Source organism: Salmo salar, chromosome 05 (genome assembly GCF_965601325.2).
Source record: "Salmo salar chromosome 05, fSalSal1, whole genome shotgun sequence".
Classification (NCBI taxonomy): Eukaryota; Metazoa; Chordata; class Actinopteri; order Salmoniformes; family Salmonidae; genus Salmo; species Salmo salar.
Genome location: NC_138295.1, coordinates 44,475,537 through 44,498,093, shown reverse-complemented (window position 1 = coordinate 44,498,093; position 22,557 = coordinate 44,475,537). Strand labels below are relative to the sequence as shown.

At 42.7% G+C, this 22,557-nt stretch overlaps 1 protein-coding gene across 1 annotated transcript; it reads left to right on the top strand.

Moving 5' to 3' along the window:
* Positions 1-13,927: 13,927 nt before the first annotated feature.
* On the top strand, positions 13,928-22,147 carry LOC106604961 (SLIT and NTRK-like protein 2). Its single transcript, XM_014200138.3, has one exon. The coding sequence runs from the start codon at positions 14,507-14,509 to the stop codon at positions 17,072-17,074; it is 2,568 nt and encodes an 855-aa protein (XP_014055613.1). The 5' UTR covers positions 13,928-14,506; the 3' UTR covers positions 17,075-22,147.
* The last annotated feature ends 410 nt before the right edge of the window (positions 22,148-22,557 follow it).

The following is a 22,557-nucleotide window of genomic DNA, read 5'->3' as shown; positions in this document are numbered from 1 at the left end:
AGTTAGCATGTAGTTACATAAAAGTATTTCCATGTACCAAAAGGTGCTTTGGGGCGTATCTTTGTTCCATGAAGGAGTTGCCAATATTTGAACCATTTCTCAACAGCAGTCTAAATGATACTTCAAGACATACAAATAATATGTGTTCCTCTTTCTGGAAGTGTGCTAGGTGTTGACATGTCTGCAGTGCCCAAATGGCTGCAATCCTGAAATAGATTGGTTCCTAAGCTAAGAGTAGACACTTCCTGGCATCCGACAGTTCCATTATATAGAAAATCAGGGCTCCAGACTGCGACCATTTAGTTGACTTAGCTGTGCGAGATACATTTTTAATTGGTCCCACTGGTGTGAGCTGCACATTCTACCTGGTCACCTCAACCAAAACGCCCTGTATTTTGTTTGCTAAAAGAGTAAAGTGCATTATCCTCATGATTCCTGTAATAATGTTGTCTGCCATTCTGTTGTGCTTGCCTGTTTCACTAGGGCCGGCTGCTGTACTGAGTAAGCCTCTCACACACTCTCTCTCCCATTGTGTGCCCCTTGGGATTGTATAACATTTCAAAATGCAATTACGGGAAAAAAAACGACTTTGGAAGCAATGTCACAAATCCCACCGAAGGCGGTTCCCCTTCCTGTTCGGGCGGTGCTCGGCGGTCGTCGTCACCGGTCTACTAGCGGCCACCAATCCCTTTTCCCTTTTTGGTTGGTTGTGTCTGATTGTTTTCACCTGTTCCTTGTTGGGGTTTGATTAGGAGCTGTTTAAGCTGGAAATGCCAGCTTGCTGTTGTGCGGGCTTGTTTCTCCTGTGTAGTGTTGGTGGATGTGTTTATTTGCTTTTACGCAGTACTGTAGTGGGTCCTGTTTTGGCCCGGTCTGGATTTTGTGCCTAGTGTATTTGGCGTGACCATATTCAGTCCTGTATTAAATTGCATTCGTCCTACCCTCTGCTCTTTGCGCCTGATTCCTGCACCCATGCGTTACAGAAGCCCGCACCATGATGGAATCAGCAGGAGCAGCGGCCACCCCTCTTCCATCTATGGAGGAGCGCGTCCTCCATCATACGTCCATCCTCCATCGTATCGGGTCTGCGATAGACCAGATGATGGAGCGAATGGAGCGATGGGAGAGGAGTGGTCTCCCTACCTTCCCTTCAGCTCTGCCTTCAACAACACCACCAACACGGCGTCCGGCTCCAGCACAATTCGTCTCGCACCCCCGAGGGAGTACGATGGAGCGACTGCTGGATGCCAGGGTTTTTTGCTCCAGCTCGAGCTATACCTGGCTACCGTTCGTCTAGCTCCCACGGGTGAAGAGAGTGTGAGCGTCCTCGTCTTCTGCCTGACGGGTAAGGCCCTGGAGTGGGCCAACGCAGTTTTGAATGGCCCAGACTCCGCTCGGGACCACTACCCAGAGTTCACCCGCCGTTTCCGGGCCGTGTTCGACCACCCTCCTGAGGCCCGAGCTGCCGGTGAACGGTTGTTTCACCTTAGGCAGGAGACGAGGAGTGCGCAGGACTTTGCGCTGGAGTTCCGGACCTTGGCTGCTGGTGCGGGGTGGAATGACAGGGCCCTGATGGACCACTACCGGTGCAGCCTCCGGGAGGACGTCCGCAGGGAGCTAGCTTGTCGGGACACCACTCTCTCCCTTGATGAACTTATAGACATGTCGATTCGATTGGACAACCTTCTAGCTGCCCGCGGGCGTTCAGAAAGGGTCCTGTCAACTCCATCTCCTGGACCTCCTGTTCCCGTTCTGATGGAGATGGGGGGGCAGCATCGAGGGGGACCGGAGGAGGAGGCTCTTCCTGTACCAGCTGTGGTCGGAGAGGGCACACTTCCGACCGGTGCTGGGGGAGCTCGTCTGGGAGTCGAGAGGGCAGGCAGAACACTTCTCGGTCACCCCAGGTGAGTCAGCACCAAACTCACCCAGAGCCCCTTGTTGGTCACCTGTTTTTATTAATTTATTTTCCTGTGTTTTCTCCCTCTCTCCAGCATAAGGCACTAGTCGATTCAGGCACAGCTGGGAACTCTATGGATCGCGGACTCGCCCATAGGTTGGGGGTTCCGTTGGTGCCGATAGATCCTCCCTTCTCCGTGCACTCCTTAGATAGCCAATCGTTAGGGTCAGGGCTGGTCAGGGAGGCCACGGTTCCACTGGACATGGTAACGCAGGGGGATCATAGGGAGCGGATTAGTCTCTTCCTTATTGATTCACCTGTATTTCCGGTGGTGCTGGGGGTTCCTTGGCTGGCAAAACACAATCTCAGTATTTCATGGAAACAGGGGGCTCTCACAGGGTGGTCAGAGGAGTTTTCAGGTAGGTGTGTAGGAGTTTCCATCGGTGCTACGTCGGTGGAGAGTCCAGACCAGGTTTCCAATGTGCGCATTCCCTCAGAAGGCCGATGCGCTGTCCCGTCTCAATGACACTGAGGATAGGTCCATCGATCCTGCTCCCATCCTTCTGGCTTCTTGGCTGGTGGCACCGGTGGTATGGGAGGTGGACGTGGACATTGAGCGGCGTTGCGTTTGGAACCTACACCTCCTCAGTGTCCTAGGGGTCTGAAGTACGTGCCGCTTGATGTTCGAGATCAGTTGATTCGGTGGGCTCATACTCTACCCTCTTCGGGTCATCCGGGTGTTGCGAGGACAGTGCGGGGTCATAGGGGGAAGTACTGGTGGCCCACCTTAGTTAAGGACGTGAGGCTCTATGTCTCCTCCTGTTCGGTATGCGCTCAGAGTAAGGCTCCTAGGCACTTGCCTAGAGGGGAGTTACAACCCCTCCCCATTCCACAACAGCCTTGGTCTCATCTGTCGGTGGACTTTCAGACCGATCTTCTTCCGTCTCAGGGGAACACCACGATCCTGGTCGTTGTGGATCGGTTCTCTAAGTCCTTCTAAGGCCATCTTCTCCAGTTGCCCGGTCTCCCTACGGCCCTACAGACTGCGGAGGCCTTAATCACTCATGTCTTCCGGCACTACGGGGTGCCTGAGGACATCGTTTCTGATCTGGGTCCCCAGTTCACGTCCCGAGTTTGGAGGGCGTTTATGGAGCATCTGGGGGTCTCGGTCAGCCTGACCTCGGGTTATCACCCCGAGAGTAATGGGCAGATCGAGAGATTTAACCAGGAGGTAGGTAGGTTTCTGTGGTCGTATTGCCAGGACCGGCCAGGAGAGTGGGCGAGGTACGTCCCATGGGCGGAGGTGGCCCAGAACTCACTCCGTCACTCGTCTACGAACATGTCTCCGTTTCAATGCGTGTTGGGCTACCAGCCGGTCCTGGCACCGTGGCATCAGAGTCAGACCGAGGCTCCTGTGGTGGAGGAGTGGGTGCAGCGCTCTAAGGAGACCTGGAAGGCTGTCCAGGATTCACTAAAGCAAGCGGTTGGATGGCAGAAGAAGAGCACTGACCGCCACCGCAGTGAGGCCCCCGTGGTCGCACCAGGGGACAGGGTCTGGCTCTCGGCCCGAAACCTGCCCCTCCGCCTGCCCTTCAGGAAGCTGGGTCCGCAGTGTGTGGGGCCCTTTAAAGTCCTGAGGAGGATAAACGAGGTGTATTATAGATTACAACTCCTGTCTTATTATTGCATTAACCCATCGTTTCATGTGTCTCTCCTCCGGCCGGTGGTAGCTGGTCCCCAGCAGGAAGGTGAGGTGCCGGAGGTCCCTCCGCCCCCTCTGGACATCGAGGGGTCCCTGGCGTACACAGTATGTGCTGTTCTGGACTCCAGATGCCGGGTGAGGGGCCTGCAGTACCTCGTGGACTGGGAGGGGTACGGTCCGGAGGAGAGGTGCTGGGTACCGGTGGAGGACATTTTGGATCCATCACTATTGATGTAACGTGACACTTCCTACGGCTCCCATAGGCTCTCAGAGCCCGGGAAAAAGCTGAATGATATCGAGGCAGCCCCAGGCTGAAACACATTATCGCGTTTGGATAGTGGCCGGTCAGAGTACTCTGAGACTCAGGCTCGTGCATGAGGGCACGAGATGTTTTTATTTTCTCTCTCTTTGTACGTATACACGCTTTCCCAGTCGGAATATTATCGCTATTTTACGAGAAAAATTGCATAAAAATTGATTTTAAACAGCGGTTGACATGCTTTGAAGTACGGTAATGGAATATTTAGAATTTTTTTGTCACGAAATGCGCCATGCTCGTCACCGTTATTTACCCTTTCGGATAGTGTCTTGAACGCACGAACAAAACGCCGCTGTTTGGATATAACTATGGATTATTTGGGACCAAACCAACATTTGTTATTGAAGTAGAAGTCCTGGGAGTGCATTCTGACGAAGAACAGCAAAGGTAATAACATTTTTCTTATAGTAAATCTGACTTTGGTGAGTGCTAAACTTGCAGGGTGTCTAAATAGCTAGCCCTGTGATGCCGGGCTATCTACTTAGAATATTGCAAAATGTGCTTTCACCGAACATATCGAGTGCATAGAGGAGTTCTGTATCTATAATTCTTAAAATAATTGTTATGCTTTTTGTGAACGTTTATCGTGAGTAATTTAGTAAATTCACCGGCAGTGTTCGGTGGGAATGCTAGTCACATGCTAGTCACATGCTAATGTAAAAAGCTGGTTTTTGATATAAATATGAACTTGATTGAACAAAACATGCATGTATTGTATAACATAATGGCCTAGGGTTGTCATCTGATGAAGATCATCAAAGGTTAGTGCTGCATTTAGCTGTGGTTTGGGTTATTCAAATACGATATTCAAATACCTCAAAAATGCAAAAACTTCAATTTTTCAAACATATGACTATTTAACACCATTTTAAAGACAAGACTCTCGTTAATCTAACCACATTGTCCGATTTCAAAAAGGCTTTACAACGAAAGCAAAACATGACATTATGTCAGGAGAGTACCCTGCCAAAAATAAATCACACAGCCATTTTCAAAGCAAGCATATATGTCACAAAAACCAAAACCACAGCTAAATGCAGCACTAACCTTTGATGATCTTCATCAGATGACACTCCTAGGACATTATGTTATACAATACATGCATGTTTTGTTCAATCAAGTTCATATTTATATAAAAACTCAGCTTTTTACATTAGCATGTGATATTCAGATCTAGCATACCCACCACAAACTTCCGGTGAATTTACTAAATTACTCACGATAAACGTTTACAAAAAAGATAACAATTATTTTAAGAATTATAGATACAGAACTCCTTTATGCAATCGCGGTGTCAGATTTTAAAATAGCTTTTCGGAGAAAGCACATTTTGCAATATTCTGAGTAGATAGCTCAGCCATCACAGGCTAGCTAATTTGACACCCACCAAGTTTGGTGCTCACCAAACTCAGATTTACTATAAGAAAAATTGTATTACCTTTGCTGTTCTTCGTCAGAATGCACTCCCAGGACTTCTACTTCAACAACAAATTATGTTTTGGTTCGAAATAAACCATAGTTATATCCAAATAGCTCCGTTTTGTTCGTGCGTTCATGTCAGTATCCGAAGGGTGATGCACGGGCGCATTTCGTAACAAAAAATGGAAAAATATTCCATTACCGTACTTCGAAGCATGTCAAACGCTGTTTAACCTCTATGGGCAAGGCGGGACGAATTCGTCCCACCTACGTAACAGCCACCTGAATTCAGTGGCGCGATTTTTGAATCGTTTGAAATACTATTACTTCAATTTCTCAAACATATGACTATTTTACAGCTATTTAAAGACAAGACTCTCCTTAATCTAACCACACTGTCCGATTTCAAAAAGGCTTTACAACGAAAGCAAAACATTAGATTATGTCAGGAGAGTGCCCAGCCAGAAATAATCAGACACCCATTTTTCAAGCTAGCATATAATGTCACAAAAACCCAAACCACAGCTAAATGCAGCACTAACCTTTTATGATCTTCATCAGATGACACACCTAGGACATTATGTTATACAATACATGCATGTCTGTTCAATCAAGTTCATATTTATATCAAAAAACAGCTTTTTACATTAGCATGTGACGTTCAGAAAAAGCATACCCCCCGCAAACTTCCGGGGAATTTACTAACAGTTTGCTAAATTACTCACGATAAACGTTCACAAAAAGCATAACAATTATTTTAAGAATTATAGATACATTACTCCTTTATGCACTCGATATGTCCGATTTTAAAATAGCTTTTCGGATGAAGCACATTTTGCAATATTCTAAGTACATAGCCCAGCCATCACGGCTAGCTATTTAGACACCCGGCAAGATTAGCCTTCACCAAAATCCTATTTCCTATAAGAAAAATGTTCTTACCTTTCCTGTTCTTCGTCAGAATGCACTCCCAGGACTTCTACTTCAATAACAAATGTAGGTTTGGTCCCAAATAATCCATCGTTATATCCAAATATCCTCTGTTTTGTTCGTGCGTTCTAGACACTATACGAATGGTAAATAATTTCTAAATATTCCATTACCGTACTTCGAAGCATGTCAACCGCTGTTTAAAACCAATTTTTATGCCATTTATCTCGTAGAAAAGCGATAATATTCCGACCGGGAATCTGCAATAAGCTAAACAGCCGAATGAAATTTCTCCACGGGGGCGAATCGTGCACGCGCCTCATTCAATGGTCCTCTGATCGGCCACTTGGATAATGCGATAATCTGTTTCAGCCAGAGGCTGCCTCGTCATCGTTCAGGTTTTTCCCGGGTTCTGAGAGCCTATTGGAGCCCTGGGAATTGTCACGTTACAGCTAAGATCCTTACTCTTCAATAAACAGATGCAAGACGCACGACTCCTTGTCAGACAGGCCACTTCCTGCATGAAACCTTGTCAGGTTTTTGCCTGCCATAGGAGTTCTGTTATACTCACAGACACCATTCAAACAGTTTTAGAAACTTTAGGGTGTTTTCTATCCAAACCTGAACAATAATATGCATATTCTAGCTTCTGAGTTGGTGTAGGAGGCAGTTAAAAATGGGCACATATTTTTTTCCAAAATTCTCAATACTGCCCCTTAGCCCAAACAGGTTAAAATCAATTTTTATGCTATTTTTCTCGTAAAATAGCGATAATATTCCAACCGGGCGACGTTATATTAATTCATAGACTGAAAGAAAATCATGGAGACGTCTCGTGCACGCGCACTCCAGTGTCATTGTTCCCTGCCTGACCACTCACAAAAACTCCTGCTTGTTTTCGCCCAGAGACTGCAGAGACGTCATTCCACTTTCTGGCGCCTTCTGAGAGCCAATGGAAACCTTAGAAAATGTCACGTTACAGCAGAGATGCTGTATTTTTGATAGAGATGCCCTAGAAGGAGAACAAAGTGTCAGACAGGGCACTTCCTGTATGGAATCTTCTCAGGTTTTGGCCTGCCATATGATTTCTGTTCTACTCACAGACACCATTCAAACAGTTTTAGAAACGTTAGAGTGTTTTCTATCCAAATCTACTAATTATATGCATATTCTAGTTTCTGGGCAGGAGTAGTAACCAGATTAAATCGGGTACGTTTTTTATGAAAATACTGCCCCCTATCCCAAACAGGTTAAAAACCTGGAAAATAGGGCTATGATTATATAAGAACTGATCTTCAAATTACCAAAACCAGCGGGATGAAGGCCGGGGAGCAGTAGGAGGACATTTCTTAGGCCGACAGAAAGAATCCAGGGTTTTGAGCTGTCTAGCTAAAGGCTGCACATTGCTGTTTCGATTTGTGTGTAAAGACACACAGACTTGTCCCTGCTTAAACTTGTGTGTGCATCATGTCCCCTGAGACCAGAGAGCAGTGGGTCTGACACACTCCATACCAAGCCCTGTCTGATTGGGATCTTTTCTGTTTGCTTTCCTATGGAACGATCTGTGGTCACAAAGACTCACGCCTATACACAAACTGCAGGAGATAGAGCCACTGTCTGGCACTCTCTCACACACCAGAGTACTGTTGGAGGCTCTGGTTGCATTCTCCCTCAGCCCTGGAAATCCATAGGTTGTGCTAGATACTGGATATCCAGGGCTGACTGTCATTACAAATGCATCAACAAAAAACAATACTGTCTGTCGTTTCAGGATCCTTGTTCAAATGGATTACAAATAAATAAATCATTAGCTAATTATGTTATCTTCTTTCTTCCTCCCACTACACAACAAGTGTGCTGTAGTTTCATGAATTAACCTCAATGATCCATTTTCAATGTCACCCACTATTGCTGCAGCTACTGTACTGACACTTAAGAGTTGTGGCAAAGTAGGACAAAGATCATTGGTCTTGATAGTGAGTTTTATAGAAACAGTAAACTACTGCAGATTGAAAACAGGGAGACAGCAAATAAAGAAGTGATTATCTTGTGGCCTCTGAAATTGAAGGGGACATTATTACTCGTTAACAATCTTCTCAATCAAATGGACACCTAATCTATCTCAAACAATTCCTTCTGCTAAATTAATTTATCATAATGATTTTCCAGTTCAGGTGGTGATATTTCTCTCAGGAGATAGTTATATTAGATTCTGCTGAGCCCCTGGAAAGGGTGAGAACAAAAACCTGGTGTTCTAGAATTAAGTAACATCTCTTTCTATCTCCCTCTCTCTCTCTTTCTCTCTCTCCCTCTTCCCTCTTCCCTTTTCCTTCTTTCCTTTTCCCTTTCCTTCCCCCCTCTCTCTCTTCCTCTGTCTCTCTCACTCACTCTCTTGCTCCCTCTATCTCTCTCTCCGGCTCTCCTGTCTATATAGAGAACCCTATAATATTTTTTTTCTTATGTGTTTGAATTTGAATAAAAAAAATTACTGGTGCGGGAACACTGGTGCAGAATCGCAGTGCTTCATTTTACAGAATTTTTCATATCACTCTTTCATACCACAGTTTTCATCAAGCACATACGCGAGACAAAATGCAGTTTTGGAATGAGATTAAAATCATGTGAAAAGGAATTTTGTCTTTGCTTCACCATTATGTGTAAGCCAAAAAACACTAAGGCAAATACATAAAGAAATACAAAACAACAACAATTGAGTCCAGAGTGAATATTGTCTGTTCTGGATACTCTTGTTCTCTGACCTGCTTAGTCACCATAAAAGAAATTGGTTGCACTTAAGAAAAGAGACAGAGAGACAGACCTCTCAGGGACATAGCCTGTAAAGAAAAGAAGGAAAAGTGGAACAGCAGAGATACACAAAGGTGGCAACACCTGACTCCGGGGTAACAGATTGATGTGTCCAAGCCCTCAATCCATCACTCACTGCCTCTAGCAGTCAACAGGAAATCGTTCATAGCAACTTGTGTTCAGGTCAGCACTTCTGCATGCTTCTGTAAAACAATTAATCACTGTGTGACTCGACAGGACCATAGAAGTTATGTGTTAGGAGCACATTGTCTCAAGATGGGAGTGAATCTGTAGGAAAATACATGCTCCTGCCCAGTGATGGGTTCATAAAAGAGAAGTAGCAGAGAGAGAGAGAGACTAGGTTCTTTCTGGTTGAACTGCTTTGACTGCTCATCGATGTTGTCCTTCTTGAGACAAGTATAGGGTTTTGATAGCAGGATTTCTGACAACAAATATGTAGAAAATCTTTAGAGAGACACAGCTATACAGATTGTGGTAAATGGCATGTTAGGAGTATTGTGATAGACCGGTCTTATCTGCAGAAATGCTTGATTTACAGTGTTTTACAATCACTTACACACAAGAGGCACACTCAGTGAAACCATTAACTAATGCACCTAATCTTCAGACCAAGTCTGCAAGCACATTATCTGCTTTACACTCAGTTTGCAATTGTAAAACACATGTTTTGCAAAACACTAAACACAGGGCCTACCACATTTCTGTCTATCGTTGGCTATCATGTATTTTTATGACCCCATTGCTTTATGCAAACACATAGTTAAAACACAAAGGCCACTCTTGCAGTGGTGCATTTGGTAATCATTCCCCTCTGTGCCCTGTAATGAATTTGACAATTGGCCTGTCAAGCTGTGCCCTCACAAATATGTACAAATATGTACAAATCCATCTTAATCGATTTGGATATATTGTTATTGTACTTTGTATTATTCTATCAGACTATGATTTATTGCGTTTATGGCATGATTATCATCTAAAGTTATGGATCAGAAATAATTTTAAATAGTGTAATCTCAAACAATGTGCAGAAACATGAAAAACCTTTAAATGGATATGAGTCCATAATCTAGACAGAGTAAACATCATGGTCGCTGACTGTGATGATGCAAGCCAGCCTAGCACAGTCTGCATTTCACAAATTAATATTCCCCTTATTCCCCCGCCATTACATTACTGAATGTATACCTAAACGCTAGCTATTTTGTTGTAGGTTTACCTCAGTAATTAGAACATTAATATCAAAGTAATGTCAAAGTCATTTAGTCTTTATGGTGTTTGGACATATGTGAATTTTATTCACCTTGCTTCTGTGTTTGTTTGATTAGGCCTATTTCAGCAATGGCAATTATTGCTCTAATACAAGCGTTTGGTTAAATAGTTTACACGGTCAGCTAATGATTATGATTTTTGTTTACCATAAGACCTACAGGTCATGAATAACTCTCTGTAGAAATTTTCATCGCATGCTCATTCATTGTTCCCACACGTCCAACGTGCACTTCCTGATCCTATAAGATTGGGTGCCTACTCATATCCAGTAACAGACGCGCAGAACGTAAGGTTGCCCTTACAAAAAAATATTGCCGTTTTGAAACTGCAGTAAATGTTCAGTAACTGCCGTCGACTATGGTATTTTGGACACAGTAACTGCAGAATAACTGCAGTGTACTGCAGTTGAACTGCAGTTATGCTGCACTCTAACTGCAGTTACATTGCTAAATGACTGCAGTAAAAAAACAGTTATTTTGGACGCAGGTTTTGCAGCATACTGCAGTTATACTGCAGTCTAATTACATTGCACTCTGACTGCAATGTTTTTTCGTAAGGGCTTAAGAAAACGGGAAAAGCTGTCCTGGGTGGCAGGGTGAACAAATTTGGCTCAGGAGTTTAGTTTCTCCCTTTGATATTTTGAGAACTTAGGTCTATTGTATAAGAGCTCTGTATTATTTTGAATTGATTCATTGTATGGACATTTTGTTCTGTGCTGATTTTATTCTTGCTTTTCTTATTTTTGTGAATCAATCTGTAGTCTATATAACCAAGTCAACTGCCTACCATCACTTGAATTCACCCTAAAGACTTTTGTCCAGCTCCTTCCTGTAAACAAAATGTCCTTTTGTAGGAAAGTTAATGATATTCATGAGTTATGTTGGGTGATTGGTTGAGCTTTCTTGGGTGTGTGAGGTCACACAGGTGGGCTTTTACCTTTCCATAAACTGTCTGTTGATTAATATAAGCAAGTTGACCCAAGGAATAGGAAATCCACAATTTGTTGCCAATTAATGGCTACTGGCTGGCCAGTGAGCTAGTTAGCTACATTTCAGTAATTTAGCTAGAATCCTAAATACAGTGGTCAGTATATAAACTTACTATTAGTTGAACATATTTGTCTAAAAACAAACATATTGCCCATGGTGTTATCATGTCTAACCAGTAGCTCCTGAGTTTGGCTAACTGTTAGCTAGCTAGTTGCCTACTGCCTGGCCAGTGTTAGCCAGCATGCTAGCTATCTACATGTCAGTCAGTAGCTATACTTCTAAATGCAGTGATCACTGGATAAACTATCCATGAGTTGAACATATTTTGGTGAAAACGAACTAGTAGCCAGTTGTTGTTGTTGCCCATGGTGGAATCATATCTAACCAGCTGGCATCTGAAGCCTATGTGACATGTCTAGTATATGTGCCCATGAGACACAGTCTAGCTAACGTTAGCTAGCTAGTGTTGCTCGCTGACCTGTTTTATAAAAAAACGTCTGAGGTGACTAGCTAACAAGCCCTCCTCAGCAACAATCTTATTGGGGTCCGGGAATATTAGAAATTTCTTTTAATTTTAAGATAACTGTCATTGAAGTTGGTGGTTACTACTGGTTTTAGGTTTGTCAAAGTGAAGTTTTAGATCCAAGCGGAGAGAAATTGTCCGCCATTGTTTTGTGTTTTGGTAAGTGCTCGGAGGGATCTCATGCCCCCAATAATGTTCAACCGATGGATAATAACTACATTGCCTCCGGGTATCCTATGAAAGGAAATGTTGCTTCCTGTAACACCCCTTGGCCATGAGACACATTAGTTAATCACTAGCCTATACTAACATCCGGTTTAGGGATACAGTATTTTCAACCTAACATCCGTTTGCTCAGGCTCGTTCTATGCCTGCTACTTTAGGTTACTTTATCACAGTCACTATATAGAAAACACATGTTCCTCTTTTGAACTGGGCGTGTATATGTGTGTGTGTTGAAGCCCTATTCAAACGTGGTCTTCCTGTCTGGGTTGGCGCCCCCCCTTGGGCTGTGCCGTGGCGGAGATCTTTGTGGGCTATACTCGGCCTTGTCCTGGGATGGTATGTTGGTGGTTGGAGATATCCCTCCAGTGGTGTGGAGGCCGTGCTTTGGCAAAGTGTGTGGGGTTATATCCTACCTGTTTGGCCCTGTCCGGGGGTTTCATCGGATGGGGCCACAGTGTCTCCTGACCCCTCCTGTCTCAGCCTCCAGTATTTACGCTGCAGTAGTTTATGTGTCGGGGGGCTAGGGTCAGTCTGTCACATCTGGAGTATTTCTCTTGTCTTTTCCGGTGTCCTGTGTGAATTTAAATATGCTCTCTCTAATTCTCTCTTTCTCTTTCTTTCTTTCTTTCTTTCTTTCTTTCTTTCTTTCTTTCTTTCTTTCTTTCTTTCTTTCTTTCTTTCTTTCTTTCTTTCTCTCTCGGAGGACCTGAGCCCTAGGACCATGCCTCAGGACTACCTGGCTTGATGACTCCTTGCTGTCCCCAGTTCACCTGGCCGTGCTGCTGCTCCAGTTCCAACTGTTCTGCCTGCAGCTATGGAACCCTGACCTGTTCACCGGACATGCTACCTGTCCCAGACTTGTTGTTCCAGTCCTGCTGGAACCCTTACCTATTCACCGGATGTGCTACCTGTCCCAGACCTGCTGTTTTCAACTCTCTAGAGACAGCAGGAGCGGTAGAGATACTTTCAAAGATCGGCTATGAAAAAGCCAACTGACACTTACTCTTGTGTTACTGACTTGTTGCACCCTCGACAACTACTATGATTATTATTATTTGACAATGCTGGTCATTTATGAACATTTGAACATCTAGGCCATGTGCTGTTATAATCTCCACCCGGCACAGCCAGAAGAGGACTGGCCACCCCTCATAGCCTGGTTCCTCTCTAGGTTTCTTCCTAGGTTTTGGCCTTTCTAGGGAGTTTTTCCTAGCCACCGTGCTTTTACACCTGCATTGCATGCTGTTTGGGGTTTTAGGCTGGGTTTCTGTACAGCACTTTGTGATATCAGCTGATGTAAGAAGGGCTATATAAATACATTTGATTTGATTTGATTAGAGGTGCTTATTCCACCTCCTAGTTGTGTGCAAAAAACAAGAATCCACTTACAATACTGAGCTTGGTTTCTAAATAATTCTAAATAATAATACAAATGAAGGTTGTATTGAAGATTCATATTTCATATATTTTCTCATGCATTTTATAGGGGAAATAAAATCAAATTAATTGGAATACACTACTTTTCTGAAGTTCCCATTAATGTCGTATTCCAATTGAATTTATATTACCCCGTGGCAATGTGTTTATTATTATAACATTAGCATGGTGTTTATTATAAACTATCCTACTACTGCTATTTTCATTAGTAGTCAAGGTACCAGTAGTATTAGCCTGAAAAATAATGCTATTTTTACAATTACTATGAGAAGAATGGAAAACTTTTCTAAACAAGTATGAAATGTTGTCGATGCTAGTGACGTAGGGCTGAATGCCTTGAATGTGGGAGGACGTAGAGCAGAAATTCTAAGGCATAGATAGCCCTCTCATTGGGTGCGGATGCACAATCAGAGGATGCTTCAGCCCGTTATTCCTCAGTATCCAGTCTCTCTCGAGTTGGATCTCCCAGTGTTTTCATCGAGAAAGTGAAGGAAAACACCAAGTGATATGCTACATACATTTTATTTTTTGTAGAAAACGAAATTGTACTTAATGAAGAATGGAATTTCGTGGGATCAAGGCGAGCAGAGACTGTACAATCTCTGTCGCTGAGTGAGTATCTATCTCACTGTTTCTGATTGTGCTGCTACGGAAATGCTTGAAACTGCTGCATGAATGGTCGTGGGTAACACCGGGGATTGCGGTAGGCTACATTGCGAAGCTATCCCCTGACTAACAGACAATGTGCCCACTCAAGCCTGGCTCAGAACGTATCCGATGAATGATTCCTTGTTTAATTTGCCTTTTGGGTTGTAACGAAGATCAATGGAGAGACCTGCGCGTCCGTGCGCCCTGGTACCATTTGTACACTAATGTTGTGTTAATTTGGGTTACATGTCCCTACTGAAATTCCCAGCTTCAAGGCTCATACAACGTTGATGCTGGATAATTCAGCAACATTGTTGTAAAAATGCTGAACAGCGTTTTGTTGCTCAGCGTTTTAACTGTGACCAGTTTCGCATCAAAGACGGAGAGCCGCAAAACATCGAAAGAAATTTGTAAGAACCGCTGCTCCTGTGAGGAAAAGGAGAATATATTGAGCATTAACTGCGAAAACAAAGGATTTACAACGGTGAGTCTATTTCAGCCTCCACCGAACAAAATCTGCCAACTCTTTCTCAATGGAAACTTTCTTTCGAGACTGAATCCGAACGAGTTTATTAATTATGGTAATGTCACATCCCTTCATCTGGGAAACAACGGGTTACAGGAGATACAGACTGGAGCTTTTACTGGACTGAGGTTTTTAAAACGACTTCATCTCAACAACAATAACTTGGAGATAATCAAGGAAGACACCTTTGCTGGTTTAGAGTGTTTGGAGTATTTACAGGCAGATTATAATTACATCAGTGCCATTGAAGCAGGTGCATTCGGCAAATTAAATAAACTCAAAGTCCTGATTCTCAACGACAACCTCATGCTGTCTCTTCCCAACAATGTATTTCGTTTCGTTATGTTAACACATTTGGATCTAAGGGGGAACCGGCTTAAGATGCTGCCTTTTGCTGGTGTGCTGGAGCACATAGGCGGCATTATGGAGATCCAACTGGAGGAGAACCCGTGGAATTGCACCTGTGATCTGATACCCTTAAAAGCCTGGCTGGACACCATCTCGGTCTTTGTAGGGGACATCGTGTGCGAGACCCCATTTAGACTGCATGGAAAGGACATTACGCAATTGATTAGGCAAGATCTATGCCCCCGACGTAATGCTGGTGATTCTAATCACCGCGCAATGCTGCCCCCCTCTGATTCCCAATACGACGGCCCCTCTCCCACCCTACACCCCGGGGTCACTCCAACAAAAGCCCCACGAGCCTCCCGTCCCCCTAAAATGAGAAATCGCCCTACACAACGGGTAACGTCTGGTAAGGACAAACAAGTGCTGGGGCCTATAATGGTTTATCAGACTAGGTCCCCTGTTCCCATGACCTGCCCTAGTATATGCGTCTGTACCTCCCAGAACGCAGACAGTGGATTAAATATCAACTGCCAGGAGAGAAAATTGCATAATATAACAGAGCTTACCCCTAAACCCTCCTATCCAAAGAAATTGCATTTAACAGGAAATTACTTACATACCATCTATAGAACAGACCTAACCGAATACAGCACACTAGAGCTCCTCCATTTAGGAAATAATAGGATAGCTGTTATTCAGGACGGGGCCTTTGACAACCTGGCTAATCTACGGAGACTTTACCTCAATGGCAATTACATTGAAAGTCTATCCCAATCATTATTCGTGGGGCTGCAGAGCCTTCAATATTTATACCTGGAGTACAATGTCATCAAGGACATTTTACCACAGACGTTTAACTCATTACAGAATCTGCAGCTGCTGTTCCTGAACAACAATCTACTAAGATCGCTTCCCGACAATGTTTTTTGGGGGACTATGCTAACAAGACTGAACCTGAGGAACAATCACTTCTCCCACCTGCCGGTGCGCGGTGTGCTCGACCAGCTCTCCGCATTCATTCAGATCGATCTGCAGGAGAACCCATGGGATTGCACATGCGACATCGTTGCCCTTAAAAACTGGATGGAGCTGTCCAGTACCAGCGTAGTGGTAAATGAAATCACTTGTGATTCGCCCTCCAAACACGCAGGGCGGCTGCTCAGATCTCTGCGCAATGATGCAATTTGTCCCGAGCCGAACGAGGTCACAGTAGGCCTAAACAAGGCCCCCACCGTTAGTCCCAGCACCGACTCCACTCCCCCGTTTACCATCACGTCAACAGAAGAGCAGATACCCGAGATGCACGCGGAGGTGCCCCTGTCTGTTCTCATACTGGGACTGCTCGTGGTGTTCATTCTGTCGGTCTGCTTCGGGGCTGGTCTTTTTGTATTCGTCCTCAAACGACGCAAAGGAATTGATAGCGTCCCCACCAGTGCCAATAATTTAGATATAAACTCTTTCCAGGTACAGTATGGTTCATATAGCTCAGAGCCCACTGCAGGTAAAACAGAGACACATGTGTATAACTACATCCCTCCCCCCGCTAGCCAGATGTGTCAGAACCCCATCTACATGCAGAAAGATAGCGAGCAGGTGGCGTACTATAGGAATCTAAAAGAGCTAACTTTCAGCACCATGGACCCGAAAAAGTTGGATTTGCCCCCAAGCCAATATACCATAAGCACAGTGGAACTCACTGAGAAACAATCTTGTGGCAATCGACAGCCGGAGCTGCTTTATCAAAACATTGCAGAGAGAGTTAAGGAGCTTCCGACTGCTGGCGATCAGAATTACAGTTTCTGCACTTTACCGAAAAGACAATTCATTCCTCCATTTGAAACTACTAGACGACACAAACAGGACAGGTTGAATAAAACTGTTCTCTATGGGACTCCACGAAATTATTATGCTGAACAATCAAAAAATGAACACCCTTTGCTGCCTGGGAAGCTAAAAACAGAACCAGACTACCTCGAAGTTCTGGAAAAACAAACTGCAATGAGTCAGTTGTAAGATATGGCCCTACTTACTATCATCACACGTATTACATCGGTATGTATCTATGTATTCCACAAATTGACGAGTCCAACTCAAACAAAGCAATCTAAGCCTTTTTATCTTTTTTATTTTCCAGCTGTATTGAGTCAACGTAGCCCTTTATGCAGACAGTTCTATTATATTATTGGAGGTTTAAAATATTTATTATACTTTAAATATAAAGACTTTAGCAGGTACCGCAAGAACTATGTATAATACTGCTGTGTGCATTTTATATAATATATTTTATTTTCTCTGTGGAAACAAATATCCGTTTTAGATGAATAATTGAGAAATTACATTCCTGTATATAATAATGAGTGTGAAACACATGTAAAGGTTCCATCCACATGACGATCCATTTATTCCAGAAGTGCCTTTGCACTCCGAGTATTTTATTTTTGCTTTCTGCAAATGGAAATTTGCTGTATTTTAAGAATCTTTATGTACGATTTAATGATTTGTCCATTACATTAAACATAATTGAAGAGGGTATGATATGTATGGTAAATAATGTTTTGAATATCTAAGTGTCTTTCAGGATGTACAATTTAGCGAATTTCATAACATTGTATGCTATAGATGAGCAATATAAGTGCCATAAGAGCAATTACATTTTCACCGAATCACTTTGTCAAGTCTGAACTTGAGGTGAGCATTATTAAGATTATAACTGTCCGTCTTTGTGTTTGTGTGTGTTAGTTTGTGTGTGTGCGCTCCCATGTGATGAGGGGTTGGGTGCTTTGGGGGCGGTAACATCTCTCTATTTGATGGAATCCATAGACCACGGTGTATTGATGAGGAATTTGCTGAGTACTTTTGGCACGAATGACGAATTTATCACCAAGGGCCCTGACAGGAATACCATTAATTTCACACGTATTATTTTTCATCCAAAAGTTAGAGAGAAGCAGTGTCCACTAAAAGTGTAGATTATTTATCTCTATATTCTGAATTAAGCGTGATAAAAACTGTCTCGAACAGGAACAACTACAGCTCTCCAGGAGCCTACTTGAAAGGCCCAAATTATGATTAGTTCTCAATGCTCCTCATACACAAAATTACTTGTTTTTAGTGGTTTTAATGAGACAAGTTTATATTCTGCCCTTCAGGTGACATTTGCTTTGAGGTCTGCTGTAGACCCATACCTTCTTCAAGCCCAGATTGTTCTGCTGTTTTTTCTCTCACTTTGTTTCCCGGCTGCTTCAAGTAGCTACTATTGTGTCACTGTCCATGTTGCAGTTTTTTTTTTCAGCTTGTGCATTTTCTATGGATTCTACAGTGTGGGGACTTTTCACTTGATTTGTTGGATTTCACATTGACTTTGTAAAGAGTGCACAATGTTGTTTTTTTAATCACAGGTTGTTAATCACATTGGTCAACTTAATTAATGAAATAAGTGTCTACTGAGAACCAACTCAAATTGGGAATTTACGTTAGCAATAACTGGCCTTCTGATTTGATTGAATCATGGATTTTATGCTTAAACATTTTCAATACACAACACCGACGATGAAAAAGTTCATTATGTGAGTCTTATCTTATAATACTGATATTCTGCTTGTGGGTAAGTGAGCTTGTGCTTGTGGATAACTAGCAGAGGCCATTGAGTTGGTGTGAGTGAGACTGAGTGAGAGTTCTGTTCATTCCTTCTGAAACAGAGTGATTTTTTTTGCCTGGGCACAATGGGCCTCTGTGTTGCTGTTTACTTGCGCTGTGGAGAATGAGGGGTTGGACATGTCTTGCACACCAATGAGGCATCTAGCTCCCACAGTCCCCACCACACTCCTCCTCTCCTCATATCACACATGGGACTGGGAGGAGGAGAGTTGGTGATGGCATGCAATAGCTTTACAACAGACGCTATCAATCACTCCGGTCAGTTCACACCAGAAAATAGGATAAAATATTATAAATTGCTTCACAGTTTGAGGTTGAGTGACTATTATGTTGTTTGGGACATTTGAGTAGTTTTGTCACAAAGGATTTCCTTCAATCCATGGATCCTATAAAGGAAGCAGTTGTTATGTATCTTTATTGATCAACAGATTGTAATTGATTCACTCTCCCTTTTTCATTTAATTCCAACAATATGGTTCATGTTGTAGACAGGAAGGGGATGTAAACCTTGACCTTGCTATGCTAAGGCACTAGCGGTGAACTAGAGTGAATCAATGGAGACTGCTTTCAGATGCTTGCTGCTAGGGGCCTCAATCCCAGACCTCTTCAGAAATACTCTCGGCGAAGTTCATGTTCATTCAAAGGTCGGACTGTCTTTTTTTCCTCTTTGATTTGTGATGAGGCCCAACGAGAGTTGCCTATGCTTGTTGTGTATGATACTGAATCTCTTTGACATGGTGGAGACCACGAGACCTGTGGGAAGCATGGAAGGTCTATGTTCCTCCTTCCCAGTGTCCCCGGGATTGGCCGGAGTCACAACCAATTCACTCTCAAAGTAATGAAGTGATATTTTGAAACAAATAGCAAGGTCAGGGTCTGTGACATATTTAATGAACCTTTATTTTATAACCTTTACATATTACTATTTCATATTTTGGATCAATATAGATGCATTGTTCCACATTAACTATCAGATTGTATAGTTTATCTAAGAAATGTTCAGATAAATGCAAGGCTCCTATATGGTAAACAGTGCTACAGGAATATTTGATATTGATTAAATCAAAGTAATCAAGTAAACATCTCAAAGTACAGTTAATTGAAATAATCAGCCATATGCTGAGATGAGATATGTCTGTTTGTCAGAGAGAGAGAGAGAGAGAGAGAGAGAGACTTCTTTCCTTTGACGAATATTGCACCAGTTTCATGGCTGCTTAATCATTTAGACATTAATGATGGGCCATGTTAGATGTTGACAGAATTCCTTGAACAACTGTCGCAGGATAAACAACCTTGTAGCCTCTGCACAATGTACAGTCTGCTGCCTAACAGTACAAATGTGTGCCCTGTTCGTGATCTATGAACACCGACGTGGCAATGGTTTAAAACACAGCCACAACCTCTCTGTTAAACACACCGCATGAACAGTGAAGGCTGTTGGACTCACAGCCATGACTAAGATCAATGGGCTGCTTTCCCCCATTTTTCTGTATGGTTGAGGGATAATCCTAGTGCACACAGCAGCCAACCCACAGCTGTGTGGTAAAGGAATGGTGACAGACTGCAGACTTCTCCAAAGGTTAACTGAAGCCAAATCTGACCTTGTGTCCACTTTCTCTGGAACACAACACATTGATCTTATTAAAAAAAAAATAAGAGCAATTGAAGTGAAATTCCATCCAAGTGAATATGATAAATGAGAAGGGCCAAATCTACGCTAGCTAGCATTCACTTTTGTGTTGTTCTTTCATATGAGATTACATGTAGTACAGAGTTCAGTGGAACTGTGGAGGGGTAATGAGGATATCTGAATTGTGCTCTGGTGAATCTATGAGTGTGTTATTTCAGTGGAGATTGCTCCATGCATGTGTGAGTGAGAAACAACAAAATAAAGGAAACCATCTTGAACCACCCTTCCACCGCTCAGCCCCATATTATGCTGAGTTTTCAATGTCCTCGGTTTAAAACACTTTTCCACATGAGACAATATTAATAAGCCTTTCCTGTTCAATGCCTGCCATAAAATGTTATCACTGCAGTCATTATTTGGCACTTGAAGTGTGAAGCGGCTACACAGTAAGCCAATGTCCCAGGGAAGACTTTATTGGTTTGTGTAACAAGTCATGGCAAGTGGCTCCTCTAGAATCAAATCAGCTCCTTCTCCCACTGGTTATAACCCTCACACAATGTAGCATTCATGTCTGCTATGGCCCCAGACATTTTTCCAGGAAGTGCATAGAGGCCTTTCTCCCAGCAACATGGAAAAGTCTATTTTTTACCCCCAAGAATGCAATGGAAATCAACAACTCGGTTGTGAGACCAATATAACTATCGGCTCTGTAAATAGAGCATGTTATATAGAATATGCAACAATGAATGGAAAAGGCATCTGATTTGTTAACTTCAACATACTTCGACCATACCTATATTTCCAACATATTTTTTTAATTCATAGATTTGTATTGTTTCGTATTCACATGCAGTACATGACGCAACCTGACTTTTGTTATACAATAAGGTATATTGATAGCAATCCATATTTCTTGAAAATTACTAATAAAATGTTGAATTAATAATATAGCCTGGGTGTTTATAACAGATGTGATAGCAGTGCCTTGGGAACTCACAGGGAGGTCTTGGCAGCTCCTCATCAGTGGCTTAAAATAACAGTTCTAATAATATTGAGCACAATCTGACACCCCAAACAAATGTTGACGCATTATTCACATCGACTAACATACATGGAAACGTGATGCTGAAGTACTGAAAAAAACTACATTTGAACCCATAGAAAGTGCTATTGCCTGCAGGAAATTCTTGCAATCCCAATTTTTGGAAGTGCATAAATCCTTTCAACTGCAGCTGGTTCTTCAAGGCTACTGCATTTTCACATTGCAACTTGAAACAGCTGGTGCTCATTCAGGGATTCCTGCAATCAAATCATTCCTCCTGTGCTGAGTATAGAAGAAGAATCAGAAAATGTGCCATATGATGGGATTTTTAACAGCAAGAACATTTATATTGACATACAGTAGAAAGAAGGAGAAGCTTGCAGGATAAATAATTGAAATATCAACCATAGTACGGAGGTTAACGATTTTCTTAAACCTTTTTCTCCGTCAGTCAGCCATTTGACAAGATGGGCACCACACTTATGAAAATCTATTATTGGTTCTCTCTTTTCATTTAAACATGTAATAGAAATAAAGATACAACTCTGTCATCCAATTCAACTAATATATACTGCTCAAAAAAATAAAGGGAACACTTAACCTCTTACATCTAGACGTTCCGCTAGCGGAACACCTGCTCCAATATCCAATGATAGGCGTGGCGCGAATTACAAATTCCTCAAAAATACAAAAACGTCAATTTTTCAAACATATGACTATTTCACAGCATTTTAAAGACAAGACTCTCCTTTATCTAACCACACTGTCCGATTTCAAAAAGGCTTTACAGCGAAAGCAAAACATTAGATTATGTCAGCAGAGTACCCAGCCAGAAATAATCAGACACCCATTTTTCAAGCTAGCATATAATGTCACAAAAACCCAGAAGACAGCTAAATGCAGCACTAACCTTTGATGATCTTCATCAGATGACACACCTAGGACATTATGTTATACAATACATGCATGTTTTGTTCAATCAAGTTCATATTTATATCAAAAAACAGCTTTTTACATTAGCATGCACTAAATTACTCACGATAAACGTTCACAAAAAGCATAACAATTATTTTAAGAATTATAGATACAGAACTCCTCTATGCACTCGATATGTCCGATTTTAAAATAGCTTTTTGGTGAAAGCACATTTTGCAATATTCTAAGTAC

Excerpts from the sequence above, each read along its gene's own strand:
- LOC106604961 (XM_014200138.3), top strand. The coding sequence starts at position 14,507 with ATGCTGAACAGCGTTTTGTTGCTCAGCGTTTTAACTGTGACCAGTTTC.